This window comes from Syngnathus leptorhynchus, chromosome 12, assembly GCF_054491065.1.
Source record: "Syngnathus leptorhynchus isolate UIUO chromosome 12, UIUO_Slep, whole genome shotgun sequence".
Classification (NCBI taxonomy): Eukaryota; Metazoa; Chordata; class Actinopteri; order Syngnathiformes; family Syngnathidae; genus Syngnathus; species Syngnathus leptorhynchus.
The window spans coordinates 7,261,487-7,278,850 of NC_141206.1; the positions used below are offsets into that span (position 1 = coordinate 7,261,487).

Sequence of the window (17,364 nt, forward strand, 5' to 3'; positions counted from 1 at the left end):
TCAACAACCTAAACTTGGTCGCGGTGGCCAATCAGCGTCGAGTAAAAGATGGCGTCGGTGAGGAGACACCGAGGAGCGAGAGCCGAACACCGTACGGTTGGTAAACACCACTGGAACCGACTTCATGGCAATTGAGACAACGGCGGTAGTTGATGTTTATCGCCCAACGTACACTTGGAATCGATCCTCAGCGGTGTCGGTGCTTCTCCTCCTGGTTTGGTTGCTATTGTTTTCGGCCTCAGGGGTAGCTCGTTAGCGTCAAGTTGGAAAAAAGCTCCGCTAGCGCAAGCTAGCTAAGTAGTTCATCGGGTTCCTGGATTGTTCTCATGGACATTCATGGACTCAAAACACGTTCTGTATTTGCCACATTTTTTTCCCTGCTTTCTTTTCACATTATCACCCAATATGTGTGAAGTGGATTGAAAATTAAACCGAGCCGGAGCCAGTTGGCTGTCATGTATTTCCTCACCGGCTGGCCACGGAGGCTCATGTGCCCGCTGAAGAGCGCGGAGGAGCCGTTCCACATCCAGCCCAGTTCTCAGCGCTTCTACTTCGCCCTGCTTTCTGAAACGCAGCTCAGCATCTGGTTCAGTCGGGTAAGGGAGCCGCAGCATCCAGATAACTGCATTCATTTAATCACTGCGAACACAAGCGTGCAATAGGCGGTGCTTGCATGCATCGCTACCGGTCTTGTGGGAAATGTAAAGATATTCCTGCCCCGTATGTCAAGGTATTTTGTAACACATAGGTTGTACATTTACAAGACAAACATACTGCATGAGGGACCTTAGTCTGCATAACTGACCTCGCAATAGACTCAACCTGATGAATGTTTTCCGCCCATGCCCTTTTCTACCTACTGTATTATTACTACGACATGATTAGGTTTTACTTTGATTACTGGTCATTATTTAGGCTTTATATTGTCTAAAGTTCACCTGGACAAAAGGAAAAATACCTTTTATAAATATTAGAAATCATTCATGTATGATAATAACCAGCAAAGATGTTGGGAATAAATAGGTATGGGGGACAGGCCCATTGTGTTTTGTGTACTTTGACGACCTAATTCGGTTCCTTCAACAATGGATCTAGGATCATTGTTTATTTCTTAAGCACCGGGCCAGGACGTGAGCATGTTTTGCTTCCCCTCGTTCTTTCCTTGCCAGTATTGGTGAGGCGTCGTCTACAGAGGACAGATGCGACTAGCACATGTGTTTGGTACGACGTGCCGGATTAGCTCAGCCCGACTAATCCGTGTCGCACAGTAGCTTAGCCGCGTCTGTAACGATGTACGAGGGAAGCAACAGCGTAGGAATTATTGCAACGTCGTTTACATGTGGACCAACAGTGGAGTGGTGCTTTGAGAGAAACGTTTCATTTCACCATGTTAATCAATCGTGCCTAAAAACATCTTGTCCCAATGTCACTCATCTCGTCAGTACAGCACTAATATTATTCGTTACATGGGGACGAATTGAGGGGGCTTGTCTGCTGAAGCAAAACTGTAAGCCACATCACTCTTATCTCAAGACATCGCTGTATTTTCAGCTGCAGGCGATTAGTACCGTTTTATTTCCGCATTGCAAAATAGAACGAGCTGTCAATGAGCTGTGTGTACGCGGAGATCGCTGACATTAACTTTTAATCATGTGGCTGCATGGTGAAGCCACGCCGAAGCCTTCTCCGCTTCCAGTCCAATGAGACTTGATACTTTTCTGCTCTTGAAAACGCGTTTGGAACCAAAAGACGGCCGGGCCATATGTTGGTAGCGAATAATCCCGGAACATACGCCCAATGACTCGATTGATTAATGACCGCACGGCCCCGCTGGAAGATCAGACTTTTCATTTCATGAATGGCAGCAAGTCAACTTCCACATGGGAGAACAAATACTTTGATGACCTGGTGGCTTCCGTGCGCTCATCTGTGCTTACGTGGTGGCGATGGATGGCGGGCGGCGCTTTGTCGTCGGCACCGTTACAACAACTCAACATTAACGAGCCTGTTATTCATCTCAGACTGACTTAAGAGCCGTTAATTTTTCCTAATGAGCCTTAAATGTTTGTCGTATGGGTGTGTTCACTGTGTAGGTTCCTGACGTTTCTTGTTCTGCCAAATCATGCATGTCCTTACTTGCAGCCCAGCGTTTTGATTGCGAGCTACGTCGAGTCTGCCAAGGCAGTGGCACAGTTTGGATTCTACCAGAAGGCCGAATGGAAACCGGACGACTCCATGATAGCCGTGGCGGTAAGTGAAGACTCCACGTTTTGGATTGTGTGAAATCAATTTGGGGTTATTTGCATCAAAATGAAGCAGCCATTCAAATAATTCCAATTTTCTAATCACAACGAACCAGGGTTACTCAACAACAGCTTCTCCAAGCAATTCAATTGCCAAGAAGAAACGTGTTATCATGGGTTTTCAAACAAAGCGCTGACTCAGGGAACTCAGGGAAAGTTTGTCACACACCGTCGCAGGGCCCATAAAAACCTGATCGCCTTTGTCTGAAGTCCAGCTCCTTTCAACAGTGCCCATTTGTCTACTCTTAAGGGGCCTTTGCCATTACCTGCTAATTAACTATAGAACTTAAAAGTCCAATGGCACCTTGTAAATACACTCAACGGTAGCCAGTAAAAGGGCCAAACGGTCGTAACGGGTACGCAGCCATGTTTTTGATGCAGACGTCAATGACTCGTATTCCTTCCATCTTGTATTTTCTATCCCACTGAGTTAATCAAACAGTCGGCCGACGGAAGTGTTTACACGACAGGCTTGAGACTCTTCTGAAGAAGGTCGAACTTTAAACTTTGTTTTATCGAAAGTGCAAGAAAACTGTCTCCTTAAAGGAGAACTGAAGGCGTCGACTTCAATCTACTAAGTAGTTATTTTCAAAATAGGCATCGCTTGCCAATGTGGGGTCGCCATTTTGTCACCTTTTGACTCTCCCAGGTGTGTATATTGATTAGTGGACAATACAGTGCCAGTTAGCGGCTAATGGCTAGCGGTTAGCCGCTCCCCAGGCGACTATTTGTTGGCCAACGAGTGAGTTTAATGGCTGGAAATAAATCTGAAGATTCTTATTGAACAAATGCAAAATGTACAGTATCACAACTTAAATATCAGTTTAAATTATTTTTTAAGACTTCCTTGTTTTAGCCACCCCTGGCTAGCATCAACGTTTGCCTTTTGAAGTTCAGTTTATCATCTTCATGCATCAGCGCATTCATACGGCCTAGATGTGCAGTGTGTTGTGAAATGCAGTCATGGACATTTGCATTTAAGTGTTGGGTTTAGCAGAGACCATGTTTTTTTTGTTTTTAAACTAAATTATAGCGTTGTTGTCTTTAAATAGACTGTGATACATCACATCAATTATTGCCCGTTTGAATGATGTTTGGTTTTCGGAAAGTATGTCCTTCAACAAACGCAACCACTCCGAGTACAGGTTAGTGATAGATAGCGTCCAACGCCGTCGTCTCTCTTTTGACTCTGCCGACCCTTTTTTTTTTTCTTGTCATGCCTGATGGCGAATACGCACACGGATGGATGTTGCAAATATGTCCCAGGAAGAAGGTCAGGCCCATTTCCAGCTCGGCCCTAGCCAAAAACAACAGGCAGCAACGGCGGCGGCTGGAGTTTAAAAATACCAGGGAATGCGCTCGCTTCACTAGCCATTATTGTGAACGCGGCGTATCGAGGAACGCCTTGAGGCAATTCCTTTTGCAAATCGCCTCCCTAAACCTTCGTCTGGGCTTTTTATTTTGGTACTCGCAGGTCAGCGAGGACACTGTGAGCTCACGTCCCGGGTCCTCGGCCAAAAGCAAAGGAGTCTCAGGCTGATTATGTGAAGACACAATAGCAAACTTCTGACATTTTATACCCACTGTGACTAATTCTTGCTATTTTATTGAAAAGTGATCATACTTAGTCTGTATGCGTGGAAAAAAAAAAGGAGCTTTAGTCCTCACGTTCCCCTTAAACAGATGTTTCCCAGATGTTGCCAAAATGTTCACACCCTTTGCTGACCTTCGTGCGAAATCGCAATCCACCGCAGAAACCTTTTACTAATTCTTCGTATCTTCTATTGTTTATTCGGCTACCCAGCCGGGAGCAGCCGACACATTGGAGCAGCTGGATTTGTTTGCGCGTGGAGTACCCAAAACTACCTTGAGTGCTTTTATTTTCTGGCTGTACATCCTGTTTTTTTTTTTTTTTTTTTATTCCTCCTGTGTTATTATACAGTCACGCCGAGGAGTATTTTTCCCCTCACCATTCTCAACAGCTGCTTTCCACACACAAAGAAGTCTATATTATAGGAATTGGGCCCCTACAGAAGATAATTCCAGTTGACCTCCAAGAAGGCCACAGGAGCTTCCATTGAAGGCAAACTTTTTCTTGCGTGTCGTAAATCGAAGTATCGCTGTAAAGGCGTCCATTTTAATGCCGCTGTTTATATTCTCGTTGGCTCCTTCAATTCTTAAGACCCGTCTGAGACACCAGCTGAACTTTTATTGCTTGTCGCCTTCCAACTAGTGTTTACTGTTGGCCTTTTGACTCAAAGAGGAAGAAAAAGAAAGAAAAAAAAACCACTTGCACTTTGCTTTGGATTTCAACAACCTCCAAAAGGTTCCCAGCTTCTTTGGAGTTTAATAGACGGGGCACTTGTGTTCCTGCTCCCTTTTATGGACCCCCTTGTGCCCAGTCCATATTACTGGTAACTCAAAGCGCTCTCCCTCTGCGTCGTCTTTGTGTCTAATTCCACTAATGGGTGTCATTATTGTCTTTAGGCTTGTCGGGCTCCGGGCGAGATTAGCATTCGCTGTCCTGTTTGGACAGTTTGAGCAGGCCAAGTGGCCAATTTAAATGTCAATTTTTTTTTTCCCACTAGCACTTTGGAGGTTCTCCTGTACTGATTTGAAGGAGTCACAAATAGCTGTTCAATCCACAGAACGGAATTTTGGATCTGTTTTGGAAAAATTCCGCAAGCTGTCTTTTGCCTTAAGCAGAATAATGAAAACCTTGGAAATATTTTCGCAAGGCGTCTGTTGTTTACCCGAGTTCACATGCACGTAAGAAGTATAATTTTTGGTCAAGGTCAGCAGTTCCACAGCAATGTTTCTTCCTCTAATAAAAAAAAAAAAAAGTGGAACTTGTTTTTGGGATGCTTGAAAGCAAGCATGTCAACACGGCGTCGGCGAGAGCTCGTAATGTTGTTGTTTTTTACGACGTGCAGGGAAGCTTACAATGCCGCTTTGACTCCATTGATGGAAAAGCCACCAAACCGCTCGCTGCCGTTGACGTAATCGGGTGACAAAAAGACCCCCGTCGGTCACACAATCGACGCTTCATGTCTCGACTCTGCCCCGCGAGAGGGTTCTTATTGTGTGATTGGGAGACAGCAAAGTTCAGTTATACTGTTTGGAGCGCTCCGCTCTTGATTGTTTTTGCAGACCTTGGTCACATGGTGTGCTCCTTTTCTCTCTCTGCTCCGTGTTTTTATCTAGTAATGATCAGTTCTGTCACCGCATTGGAAAATTCCTGTGGGGGAAAAAAAAGCCAACAACTATACAACACCGCAAGCATCTGAGCTAAACATATGATATAGTGAGAAGAAAAAAAACAACAACACACCCCTTTATTAGACTTTGTGGTCGTCTCCGCCGGGTACACTGTGTCTCAGTTCAATGGGTACACATCCTCCAATTATCCCATTAATGAATCGAGTCATCGTTTTATTCAACACAATAAAAAATGGAGGCAGGAGACGAGCGATCGTTTTTTCTTTGTGGCGGCGTTGATGATTTATTAGTCACTTAATAATCCAGACGTCAGCCATTGTTCGGCAGGGCAATGGTCACTCCTTGAAGAGTGCCACGATCCATTTGAAAGATTGTTTTCAAAACAGCATGCAAGTCCTCTTGTGCGTACAGTAAACACCTTTTGTGTGTTATCAGTCATAACTACAAGATATCAAGAGTCGTTTGAATGTGAAATATGTCCTAATACTGATAAAAACTCATTTGAAGCGCATACTTTGAACTCTTACGTATTTGGGTCTAAACGTAAACAGCTTTAATTCCGTTTTATTATGGATGATTGTTTAGCCCTTTTAGCTTTTTTTTCATATTCTGCTGAAAATTAATGAAGAAAACAGGATGTACTTATGCCGCTTGTCTGACTGAACGTGTTTCTGTTTTCAGACCGCCAAAGGCTACGTCCTCTTGTTCTCTGTACTAGGCGCCGGGGATGACAAGAACCTCTACGAGCCAATCTACCCAAAGTGAGTGTTTCTCTCGGGCTGGCGGCTTTACATTCCCGACGTGACACACCGGCAGATGTGAACAAGTCACGGCACGAGTTGCAGTCTATTTTTTTTTTTCTTTTTTTAGGGGCAGCCCCCGTGTGAAGGTGACCCCGGGTTACAAGGAGGAGCAATGCGCCCCCGCTTTGTCGCTGGAGATAAAGAAGCCTGTCGATCTGGAGGCCCCCGTCACCAGGTTGGTCGCCGAGCTTTTTTGGTCACTCGTCGTCTTCATCCGCGATAACATCGCCACGTCATGTCGACTTTACTTCTGGCTGCTCTGGCTCTTGACTTTGTCAAGTGGAGCTGAGCCAAGCTGAAAGATGAAAAGACAAAGGAGCTTTACTGTCTGGCCCTTTCCATCCAGCCTCTGACTATTCAAGCTTTTCCAGTTGACCTGTCTTCAAATATGTAAACAAGCTGGCTGGCGAACAATCGGCAGAACAAAAGTATGCGTAGCGTTGTGGATTTTTGTGTGTCCTCGATTCTTGATCTGTATTTTACTACTGATTTGAATCACGTGGGAGGAACTTTGGAGGAATTTGATTTTTAAGTCTGAAAAATATGAGGTGCAATTTACTGGCTTGCTACTTACAGTGAACTCTCCACTTCAGGGTTACTGATTTAAACAAGAGCATCTGTGAACAAAGCCGCTTGTGGGTTATTTTCTTCTTCTTTCTCCTCACTCCGACTTGTTCTTTTGCTGCTTTACGTAAGCGGAATATTGTCGACACATTTCATCCTGTCTTTTCTCCAGCGCACTTTAACCTCTCCCTCCCGAGCATCCTCTTTGTTGGCGGATGGACAGGCGCTGTCACTTCATCCCTCCTCAAGCCCCTTTTGTTCATTGCCCTTTCACGGCCGTCATCCTCTCCGCCGTATTCGTTTGACAGCCGTTAGAATCTGTCACCGCCGCACTGACGAGCGCTCTTTCAGCTCGCTCGTGCGGGCGGTGAGTGGGTGTGTTATTTTTATTTTTTTTTGCTGGAACTCGCAAGAAAAAAAAAAAAATCACTCCCCCATGCTGATGCTCAGTTGTTGTAATTCTTTTCAGGAGACAATGAAGCGCTTCACATATACACACAGGGAGCTTTTTGTGCACTCAAAGTCGTGCGACACTAACCAGAGTTGAAGCAGAATTGAAATTTTATATCTTTTGTGCCAGTCTCCAGTCCCTCCAGGAGGAACTACTGGTGTGCACGGCAGACGGCTACCTCCACGTGCTGCACTGGGACGGCCTCGGCGGCAACGGACGCAAGGCCATCTGCCTCACCGCTGTCCCCTTCTCTCTCGACCTGCAGTCTGCCAGAGGTGTGACGAGGCAACAAATGATTGATTTTTTTAAACACAAAAGCGTTTCTCAATACACCCGCGTGTGTGGACGTGCGTAGGTGGCCCGTCTCTGGACCTGGAAGGTGTTCATATCCGCTGCGTGGAGTACTGCGAGACGCTGGACGGCTTCGGCGTGGTGCTCAGCGACGGCCGTCTGGGCTTCATCACGCCGCTCAGCAGCACCATCACTGCGGACGTAAGAGAAAAAAAATCTTGAGGAGCTTATAGTTAAAGTCCTACAAACGTTTCCCCGTGTCCAGCAGCTGCAGGGCGTCTGGGCCGCCGATGTGAGCGACGGCACCTGCGTGGCTGTCAACAACAAGTACAGACTGATGGCATTTGGTTGCGCCAGGTACGTGCCCCCCCCCGTCAACATTTGGCCGACTGCGAAGCGCGCGTGCCACAACGCGGCGTCGGCCCGAGAAGCTTCCGCACGTTCGCTTGTGCGCCACAGAGGGGGATTGTTGAGCGTCCGGTGTGAGAATGTGTCAAGCCATGTTTGCTCAGGCGACCTCGCGTGTGCTTGTCAGAAACCGGAGCACCCGTTGACAGCCGCTCTGCCGGGCTTCTCTTTGCGTAGGAACAGCTGTTATTTAACCAAAATGAATACAAACAGGAAGAAAAATGTATTTTAAAGAAATGCAAGAAATATTGCATGACAACGTAATCATGTAAATGCTCAAACGGCTTCACACGCTTGATACAGATGTTAACTAATTCCAAAACTCTTTTCCAGCGGGTCGGTACTGGTTTACATGATCGACACTACAACCGGGTCTATGCAGCTCTCCCACAAACTGGAACTGACCCCAAAACACTACCCAGGTATCAGAAAATTCTACAGCAGCAATTCAGATGGATGGCTGGAATGATGTCACAGCTCCCCTTAGTGGAACAATCATTTTATTCAGCCCAAACTCACGATTTTATATTAAAAAAAAAAATTCCAATGTAAAATTCTATCTTCTTTATTAAGAAAAAGGTTTTTTTTCATGTTTTGGTTTTAAATCTCAATTTTAATGTTGCATTTTATTTGATAAACTGCCTTATTAGCAGTAATTAAAATATAATTAAAAAGTGCATGAACCTACAAATTAAGTGGACATAACTATACTTTAATGACTTCTGTTTTCCCACCTACAAAACGTAATTTGGTTTAATCATTAACACTTTTAAATGTCTAATCTCTCGTATGTCCAGACATCTACAACAAGACTGGTCCAGTGAAGCTCATTTGCTGGTCGCCTGACTACAGCGTCGCCATGGTGACGTGGGAGTGCGGCGGCCTATCGCTGTGGAGCGTCTTTGGCGCTCAGCTCATCTGCACGCTGGGAGAGGACTTTGCGTAAGTGGACGAACCACAACACAAAACGTAAAAAATCCAAATCCTGAGTGTGTACTTTGTGTGTGATTCCACAGGTATCGATCTGATGGCACCAAGAAGGATCCACTTAAAATCAGCTCCATGGTTTGTGCTCTCAAAAGTTTTTATTTGCTCTGTTCAACCCCTTTTTTTTTTTTTTTAAAGATTTGTTGTTTTGCAGAGCTGGGGAGCAGAAGGCTACCACTTGTGGGTGCTGCCCGCCAAGCCGGTGAGGACGCAAACACAGGAGGAGCAGGAAAAGGAGGAGATGACGGAGGAAGCGCAGATGACCACGCCGTCGCCGCAAGCTGGCATCTTACAGTTTCACTTCATCAAGAGCGCCCTCACCGTCAACCCCTGCACGGTCAGCCCACCGACCCCACCCATTCTCTCTCCTGAAGCCAAGTCACGTGACTCAAGTCATCCTCTGCGACGTTGATCAGAGTAACCAGGAACAGGTGCTGCTGCACGGCGAGGATCGCCTCTACTTGACATGCGGCGACACGGCGCAGGCCCACAGCGGCTCCGACACGCACCAGCAGCGTTTGAACCCTCACGACGAAAGCCCCCCGCACCCTCACCATCACCTCAACTCCCCCCTATCTCAGGGACTCAGCACTTTACTGGGACACAAGCACTGGCACGTGGTCCAGGTAGGGCTGCACCGGCAACGTCGTTTCACATTGCTAGTTTGATTCTTATCCTCCGTAACAGTGGTTTAATCTTTCCTCCAGATTCATAGCACATACTTAGAGAGCAACTGGCCTATACGGGTGAGTCTTGGCCATTCCATCGGTGCGTGTTGACTTGTGAAAAATGTAATCTTTTATTTTTTTTTATGTTTCTGTACAGTTTGCAGCCATAGACACAGCAGGGCAGTGCATGGCTGTAGCAGGAAGGCGAGGCTTTGCACATTACTCCTTGTATACCAGGAAATGGAAATTGTTTGGAAACATCACTCAGGTATGCGTGCGTGCGTGTGTGTATAAATAAGAATGTTGACAATTATAATTACTATTTTGCTCGTAGCTAAGAACTTGCTTGACAAACTGTCAAGCCTTTTTTTTATTTTTTTGGGCTTCCAGGAAAAAATGATTCACAGCAATGTTGTGGTGAGTGAGTGCAATTAACAGCTATTGTCACATTTGCCTTTTTTGTTTCCGCGTAGGAGCAGAACATGACAGTGACAGGCGGTCTGGCTTGGTGGAGCGACTTTGTCGTGGTGGCCTGTTACAATTTCATCGACCAGCAAGAGCAGGTGAGGCATCGGCGTCGTCACTCAATAATTGTTGTTCAAGCGTGTCACGTACGTACGTCTTCTTAGCTGAGGTTGTATCAGCGCTCGTCGAACCTGGACAACGCCTTTGCGTCGGTCACCAAACTGCATTCTGATACGCTGCTGCTCAACGTTTTCCGGGACGTGGTCATCCTGTTCAGAGCCGACTGCTCCATCTGCCTCTACAGCATCGAGAGGAGAAGCAACAGGTAGGAGAGGTCGTGACAGGACCGCAAGTTTATGAATTGTGAGTAAATTAATATGCGATATTATGATTCAGTCCAAACCCGGCAGTCAGTGTGGAGCTGCTGCAGGAAGTGTCCATGTCCCGCTACATCCCCCACCCCGCCCTGGTGGTCTCTGTCACGCTCACCTCGGTGCGCACTGAGACGGGCATCACGCTGAAAGCCCCGCAGCAGGTGACCCACTCGACACACGCAGACACTCACACGGTGAAGAACAGTCTTGGCATTTTTGTTACGTGGATCCACCTCAGGCCTGCATGGCAGAGAGCATCATGTTGAATCTGGCCGGCCAGTTGATCATGCTCCAGCGGGACCGATCCGGGCCGCAGGTACGAGAGAAGGAGACGCCTGCCAACAATAAGAAGCTGGTGAGAACTTCCAAGGAACAACTTGAGGGCTCATTCCATTTTTTTTTTATGTTAATTGCTTGATTCTGTTTGGTCTCTCCGGCATAGCTACCATTCTGCCCACCGGTGGTGCTGGCCCAATGCGTGGAGAACGTGTGGACCACCTGTCGCACGGACAGGAAGAAGCGCCACCTGCTGGAGGCCTTGTGGCTCTCCTGCGGCGAAGCTGGCATGAAGGTGTGGATGCCTCTGTTCCCGCGGGACCACCGCAAGCCGCACTCGTTCCTGTCGCGGCGCATCATGCTGCCCTTCCACATCAACATCTACCCGCTGGCCGTGCTGTTCGAGGACGCGCTGGTGCTGGGCGCCACCAACGAGACGGTGCTATACGACGGGCTGCAGGGCTCTTCTGAACCGCTGGAGGCGCTGTTTCCTTTTTGCACGGTGGAGAGGACCTCGCAGATCTACTTGCACCACATCCTCAGGCAGCTGCTGGTTCGCAACCTGGGCGAGCAGGTATGAGGAGGAAGCAAAGCGTGTAACAAAAGCATTCCATGGCGATGCTCACACGGACATTTGCAGGCGCTGATGCTGGCTCAGTCGTGCGCCTCGCTGCCGTACTTCCCTCACGTCATGGAGCTGATGGTGCACGTGGTGCTAGAGGAGGAGGCCACGTCGCGGGAGCCCATCCCCGACCCTCTGCTGCCCACCGTGGCCAAGTTCATCACAGAGTTCCCGCTCTTCCTCCAAACTATCGTGCACTGCGCCCGCAAAACCGAGTACGCCCTGTGGAACTACTTATTCGCCGCCGTGGGGAACCCCAAGGATCTTTTCGAAGAATGCCTCATGGCTCAAGACCTGGACACGGCCGCCTCGTACTTGATCATCCTGCAGGTGTGAATAGGCACCAATCAAATCTTGATTTATTTTTTTGCAAAAATCAGCTGCAGTTTTTATTTATTACGGTCCAGTCCCATTCACTTGTGTTGCTTCCCTTTGAAGAACATGGAGGTTCCGGCCGTGAGCAGACAGCACGCCACGCTGCTTTTCAATACGGCACTGGAGCAGGGCAAGTGGGACCTCTGCCGTCACATGATCCGCTTCCTGAAGGCGATTGGTTCAGGGGAGATGGAGACGCCGCCCCCGACGCCCACCACGCAGGTACGAACCGCCAATGATTGCCAAAAGTTGATTTAATCAAGTCCATCCTCCATTTGTATTCATTAGTTTTTCAAAAAAGTGCCAAGCTGAAACGGTCTTGTGTGTTTTTCCCAGGAGCCCAGCTCAACCGGCGGCTTCGAATTCTTCCGAAATCGCAGCATCAGTTTGTCCCAGTCTGCTGATTCAGTAAGCACCAGCAAGTTCAGCTTACAGAAGACCTTCAGCATGCCAGCCGGACCCTCCAACAAAGGGTAGGCTCGCACCACATGGCAATCTGACCGACGCTGGGATCTGTGACACATGAGGGAGAGAACTTTCCTGCTTTCTTCCTGCCAGGCGGGACGGCGAGTGCGCCGAGAACATGTACATCGACATGATGCTGTGGCGCCACGCCCGCCACCTTCTGGAGCAGGTTCGCCTCCGCGACCTGGGCTGCTTCTCGGCCCAGCTGGGTTTCGAGCTCATCGGCTGGCTGTGCCGCGAGCGCAACCGCGTGGCCCGCGTGGATGACTACGTCTTGGCCCTAAAGAAACTCCATAAGGACTTCCTGTGGCCGTTCCCGGTCATTCCCGTGGCCAACCTCAGCTCGCCCTTGAAGAATGGCCGGTGTCGCCCTGGTGAGATTTACATCTGTTCATTTTTTGTCATAGGTGGAATTGAAAAACAAAAACATTTCTATATTTTTATTTTTTTTTTCATTTTGCAGTGCTGAACACGATGCTCCTCAAGTCCCAGTCGGCCGACAGCCTGCTGAACAGCGAAATGGACACGGCGCCCGCTCCCGCCGCTCCAGCCAACCACACCTGGATGGACGGCCTCGGTCAGAGAAGCAAAGACACGGACGCCACCTCGTCCTCATCTAACCGACACTCGCCGCAGACGCACGACGCCTTTCTGTCGCTGCTCACCAACAAAGGTTGAGATCAATGCCGCTTGACTGACCTTCCTCTCGGAAATAATTTGAAATGAATGATGATGATGTTGAAATCCCACCCTTAGTGGAGGAGTACAGCATCGGCTCAGCCACAGACCTGACAGAGAGCAGCTCGGTGGCGGACGGCGATTGGACAATGGTTGACGAGAACTCGTCCACTCTGAACCTGAGCCAGGCAGAGCTGGAGCACATCTCCATGGAGCTGGCCAACAAAGGGCCGCACAAGTCGCAAGTGCAGCTCAGGTAAGACCAAGACCGTCTGGCCGCCCCCCGCCTGGTCTCGTTGACCATCACTCTCTTCCTTTCAGGTACCTACTGCACGTTTTCATGGAGGCGGGCTGCCTGGAGTGGTGCGTGATCATCGGCTTGATCCTGCGTGACGCCAATGTCATCAAGCAGGCCATCGCGTTCCTGGCCAGCCCCGAAGTTCCCGTAGAAACGGTGCAGAGCGTTCGCAGCGGATTATTGGCCGTGGACGCCTGGACCTCCACTGACTGGTGGGTGATTATTTCATCAATGATTTGATTGGATTTAAAATTGTGATTTCACTACAGCCTGGGCTACAAAGCATTCCTCAACGTCATCCAGCCTCACCTGCAGCAGCTGTTGGCGTCGGCGCCCGCCGAGCAAGCGCAACCAGAAGCCTTCCAAGCTTCCGCCTGCCAGAGCGCTAAGCTCAGCGCCGGGGAGGGCCCAGGGGGCGTGGCCTCGGCCCGGCCCGATGACGGCGGCGGAAGGTGCGTGGCCGCCGCCCCACTCGGACTGTTGACGCTCCCTTCTCTGGAGTCCAAAGCGGTCAACGAGGACAGGACCCCCGATCAAACGGAGGAGCAGACAGAGGAGGAAGGTGCATACGACTGCACCTTGTCCTGAACCCATTTGAGCTTCTTACTACACCCAGTATTATCAACCCTTCTTTAAATTGGGAATCAATTCCCTCCGGACAGGAAGTAAATTCCTTTCTGACGGCTTCTATTTTTTTTTTTTTTCTTTCTTTTTCAAGACTATAAAAAGTGCCGTCAGAGTGGAAATAACCCTCACAAACAACAAAATGCGACGTTTCATACCTCATAACGGTTTTAAACATATTTTTTGACAGATGTTATTTTTCTACGCAACCAAATCATGATGAATGGATTCTTACATATATATTAAAAAAAAAACAAGAAAAAGGCACATTTCTACGGGGGGGGGAAAAAAAAAATAAGGATCTGTTCTCATCATTTTCCACAATGTATCTGGCCGGACTGCTGGACACTATTATTGTTTTTACCACGTACTGTGCATGGAGTTAATTTTAAGGTATTGGTCAACATTTATGAGAATTATTTATTGTAATTATGAGCATCATCATTTCCGAATCCTTGATTTTATTTACAATGAATTTTTTTCTTCAATCCATCCAGGTGGTCTAAGAGCGTCAGTATTATATCGTGCAATGTATCCAAATGTTACTCGGCTTTATTTCTTTTGGTTCACAATTTATTTTTTTTGACCAAATGTCACCCTATTAAGTGGACGATTACTGTTAAATCACAACGCAGACGGAAAACGTTGGAGCAGTGCCGTCATGCTGACGCTTTACTTGAAAAAGAGAGAAAAGAAAACAAAACCACGTTGACTTGACGAACCAAAGACTTTTTTTTTTTCTTTTGTCTCGAGGCCTTGATCTTTGTAACTCCTTTAGACGCTGGGACTGGACACAACATTAGGGACACCTGCACCGTCACCCGTCATTTGCAGAATAAGGCAGCACGTCTCAATAATGAACCCAACGTGTGGGTGTACCTAATAAAGTGATCTTTCCTGTCTCGATGAGGTACTCAAACCCTAACAATACTAAATACTTCTTGTGTACTACTAATACTATACAGCAGACATTCTAAGTGCTGTGAACACAAGCTCCCTTGTATGTTTTTCTTTCTTTTTCTACTCATTTCTATTTTTTGGCTTGTACATAAAACAATAAATTATTTTTAAAAAGACCTTTGATTACATCTCTGACTTATTTGAGGTTGAGCAATCATGGCTTCAGTCAATAGAACACCAGTTTTTTATATTGTAATTTAAAATACATGATGATCTAATCTTGGAAATGTTATTTTCAAATATTTATTAAAGTTCAATGAGCAATAGTTATAATAGAATCATCAAAGTAATTGTTGATTTAGGTCATGATATACTACAGTATTTTTCATGTTAGTTTTACAGATTGCAGTTCTTTATTACGACGTTAGGTGGCAATCTTCATAAACATGCCACGTCCACAGCAGGAAATAAGACGACGAAGAAGAAGTAAAGCGTCAATGCAAGGCAACATGGCGGCTGACATGAGACTGCCAACTATTAGAAAACTAATATCTCTTTCTCATTCCACTGGAGACAGAAGAGATCTCGTAGTGCCCGGCGATGTGATCACGTCAGACTCTGGTTTTATGAGGTATGTTTGTGTTATCGTCTGGTTATTTTCCTATATGTGTTGTTTTGAAATACTCATTTCTTGTCTTTTACGTACCATGCAATTGACTGGCGAGTATCGACCAGTCCAAAAAGTCCGAATAAGGACATATGTGTGATAATTCTTTGGGAAAGTGGTGGCATGCTATTTATTTGTTTGGTATTTGTACACAGGGGCCATGGTACTTATGTGGAGGAGGAGAAATTGACGGCTTCTGTAGCTGGAGAGGTGCAGCGGGTGGATAAATTAATTTGCGTGAGACCACTCAAGACCAGGTAAGATTGGTACACTAAAAACGATTTATAACTCTTTTATTTAGGTGATTTTCAATGTCGGCTACTCATACTACTTATAGTGTGGGCTTCCTCTAGTGGTGTGCGAAATAATCACTCCTACTTATGGTGTGGGCTCCCTCTAGTGGTATGCAAAATAATCACTGCCTCATGCGTAGAATATAAAATCATTTTGAGACTTTAAACCTCTGCCTCGTTTTGGGTGAAAATTTAGTTGGCTAAAATAAAATTTAAAAAATACATGAAGTCTGGATTTTCTTTGGATTGCAGGTTTAACGGTGAGGTTGGTGATGTGGTGGTTGGCAGAATCACTGAGGTATTATATTTTTATATATATATATTTTTTTTATATATATTATATATATTTCTCGTATTTTTGTACAGGTACAACAGAAACGATGGAAAGTGGAGACAAACTCCCGGCTGGACTCTGTCCTTTTGTTGTCATCTGTCAACTTGCCTGGAGGAGAACTGGTAACAAAAAAAAAAAGCCACAAACGCTGCCTGACTTGACTTTATCGGCTGTGTTTTTGCGTTTGACATGTATCACAGATGTTTTGATTTGGATTTTAATTTTCTTCCAGAGGAGAAGATCAGCAGAAGATGAACTGACGATGAGAGAATATCTCGTCGAGGGCGACCTCATCAGTGTATGCCTTCTCCTTATTTCCTAACATTTATTCATCGTTTTATGTTTCACCTATATATATATATTTTTTACCTCTGTATTCAGGCAGAGGTGCAGTCGGTCTTTTCAGACGGCGCGTTGTCGCTTCACACTCGCAGCTTAAAGTACGGGAAAGTAAGTTGAACTGTAAAATGGGGTTAAAGTCGACTGTGAACGCGGTTCTGATTGTATCCTTGATCGCAGCTCGGCCAGGGAGTGCTGGTCCAGCTTTCGCCGTCCCTCATCAAGAGACAAAAGACACATTTCCACAACCTCCCGTGCGGCGCCTCCATCATCCTGGGTAATAACGGCTTTGTGTGGCTGTATCCCACACCGGGACAGCAGGAGGAAGAAGCTGGGGGTTTCTACACCAGCCTTGAGGTGAGAAATGCAACTATTTACTGAGAACTGAAATTCAAAAGATTAGTGTTCCGTTTCATTTTGAAATTGTGGAATCCGATTTGAATTGTCTTCCTCACACTCCTCGCAGCCTGTCAGCCTGTCTGACCGCGAGGTGATTTCCAGGCTGAGGAACTGCCTGCTGGCTTTGGCGGCGCACAAGGTCCTCGTGTTCGACACGAGTGTTCTCTACTGCTACGAATCTTCGCTTCAACACCAGGTAGGAAGCCGATAGGCACAAGGGCTGCGACGGCCAGTATGTATGGTTGATTTTTTTTTTTTTTTTTTAAATGATGCAAAAAGTGTGATTATGTGTGCATGTGTGGTCTCTGCAGGTTAAAGACATTCTCAAACCAGAAGTGATGGAAGAGATTGTAATGCTGACACAACAGAAGCTTATTGAACAGGAAGGTTAAATCGAGTGTCCTGTTTTTGTATGCTCTTTGCTTTTGTAACAGTAAGTAAAAGTCTTATAATTGTGCTTTTGTAATAAAAATGTATCTTAAAAAAATGTCTTATGCTTTTCAGTGTGGGATGGCTTCCAAGTAATGATGTTTTTTTTGCATCATCTAATTTGACCCAACC

The 17,364-nt window shown here is 46.6% G+C and overlaps 2 protein-coding genes across 3 annotated transcripts; both read left to right on the forward strand.

Moving 5' to 3' along the window:
- The first annotated feature begins 37 nt into the window (after positions 1-37).
- ric1 (RIC1 homolog, RAB6A GEF complex partner 1) lies at positions 38-14,134 on the forward strand. 2 transcript variants are annotated; one of them, XM_085926853.1, is made up of 27 exons: positions 38-596; positions 2,143-2,250; positions 6,204-6,283; positions 6,393-6,500; positions 7,470-7,615; positions 7,696-7,832; positions 7,897-7,988; positions 8,373-8,461; positions 8,837-8,981; positions 9,056-9,104; positions 9,181-9,363; positions 9,443-9,652; positions 9,734-9,772; positions 9,852-9,962; positions 10,168-10,257; positions 10,324-10,484; positions 10,556-10,694; positions 10,772-10,888; positions 10,976-11,383; positions 11,450-11,761; positions 11,870-12,028; positions 12,143-12,279; positions 12,365-12,645; positions 12,735-12,944; positions 13,028-13,205; positions 13,271-13,459; positions 13,517-14,134. In XM_085926853.1, exons 1-27 carry the CDS (start codon positions 456-458, stop codon positions 13,833-13,835), a joined length of 4,338 nt encoding a protein of 1,445 aa, XP_085782979.1. In that variant the 5' UTR covers positions 38-455; the 3' UTR covers positions 13,836-14,134. The 2 variants fall into 2 exon arrangements, with proteins under 2 accessions (XP_085782979.1, XP_085782980.1); XM_085926854.1 differs by having other exon boundaries at positions 7,900-7,988.
- A 1,105-nt stretch (positions 14,135-15,239) lies between these two features.
- Positions 15,240-17,285, forward strand: exosc2 (exosome component 2). The gene is made up of 9 exons (XM_085926215.1): positions 15,240-15,402; positions 15,594-15,695; positions 15,984-16,029; positions 16,098-16,187; positions 16,298-16,363; positions 16,447-16,515; positions 16,585-16,761; positions 16,871-16,999; positions 17,115-17,285. The coding sequence occupies exons 1-9, from the start codon at positions 15,269-15,271 to the stop codon at positions 17,193-17,195; spliced, it is 894 nt and encodes a 297-aa protein (XP_085782341.1). The 5' UTR covers positions 15,240-15,268; the 3' UTR covers positions 17,196-17,285.
- The last annotated feature ends 79 nt before the right edge of the window (positions 17,286-17,364 follow it).

What these genes read in the sequence shown, in the direction of transcription:
- ric1 (XM_085926853.1), top strand. Translation starts at nt 456, where the DNA reads ATGTATTTCCTCACCGGCTGGCCACGGAGGCTCATGTGCCCGCTGAAG. An exon ending in TCAGCATCTGGTTCAGTCGG is followed by an intron (nt 597 to 2,142) that starts GTAAGGGAGCCG and finishes CCTTACTTGCAG; the next exon opens with CCCAGCGTTTTGATTGCGAG. An exon ending in GCCTGGACCTCCACTGACTG is followed by an intron (nt 13,460 to 13,516) that starts GTGGGTGATTAT and finishes ATTTCACTACAG; the next exon opens with CCTGGGCTACAAAGCATTCC.
- exosc2 (XM_085926215.1), top strand. Translation starts at nt 15,269, where the DNA reads ATGCAAGGCAACATGGCGGCTGACATGAGACTGCCAACTATTAGAAAA. An exon ending in ACTTGCCTGGAGGAGAACTG is followed by an intron (nt 16,188 to 16,297) that starts GTAACAAAAAAA and finishes ATTTTCTTCCAG; the next exon opens with AGGAGAAGATCAGCAGAAGA. An exon ending in AATCTTCGCTTCAACACCAG is followed by an intron (nt 17,000 to 17,114) that starts GTAGGAAGCCGA and finishes TGGTCTCTGCAG; the next exon opens with GTTAAAGACATTCTCAAACC.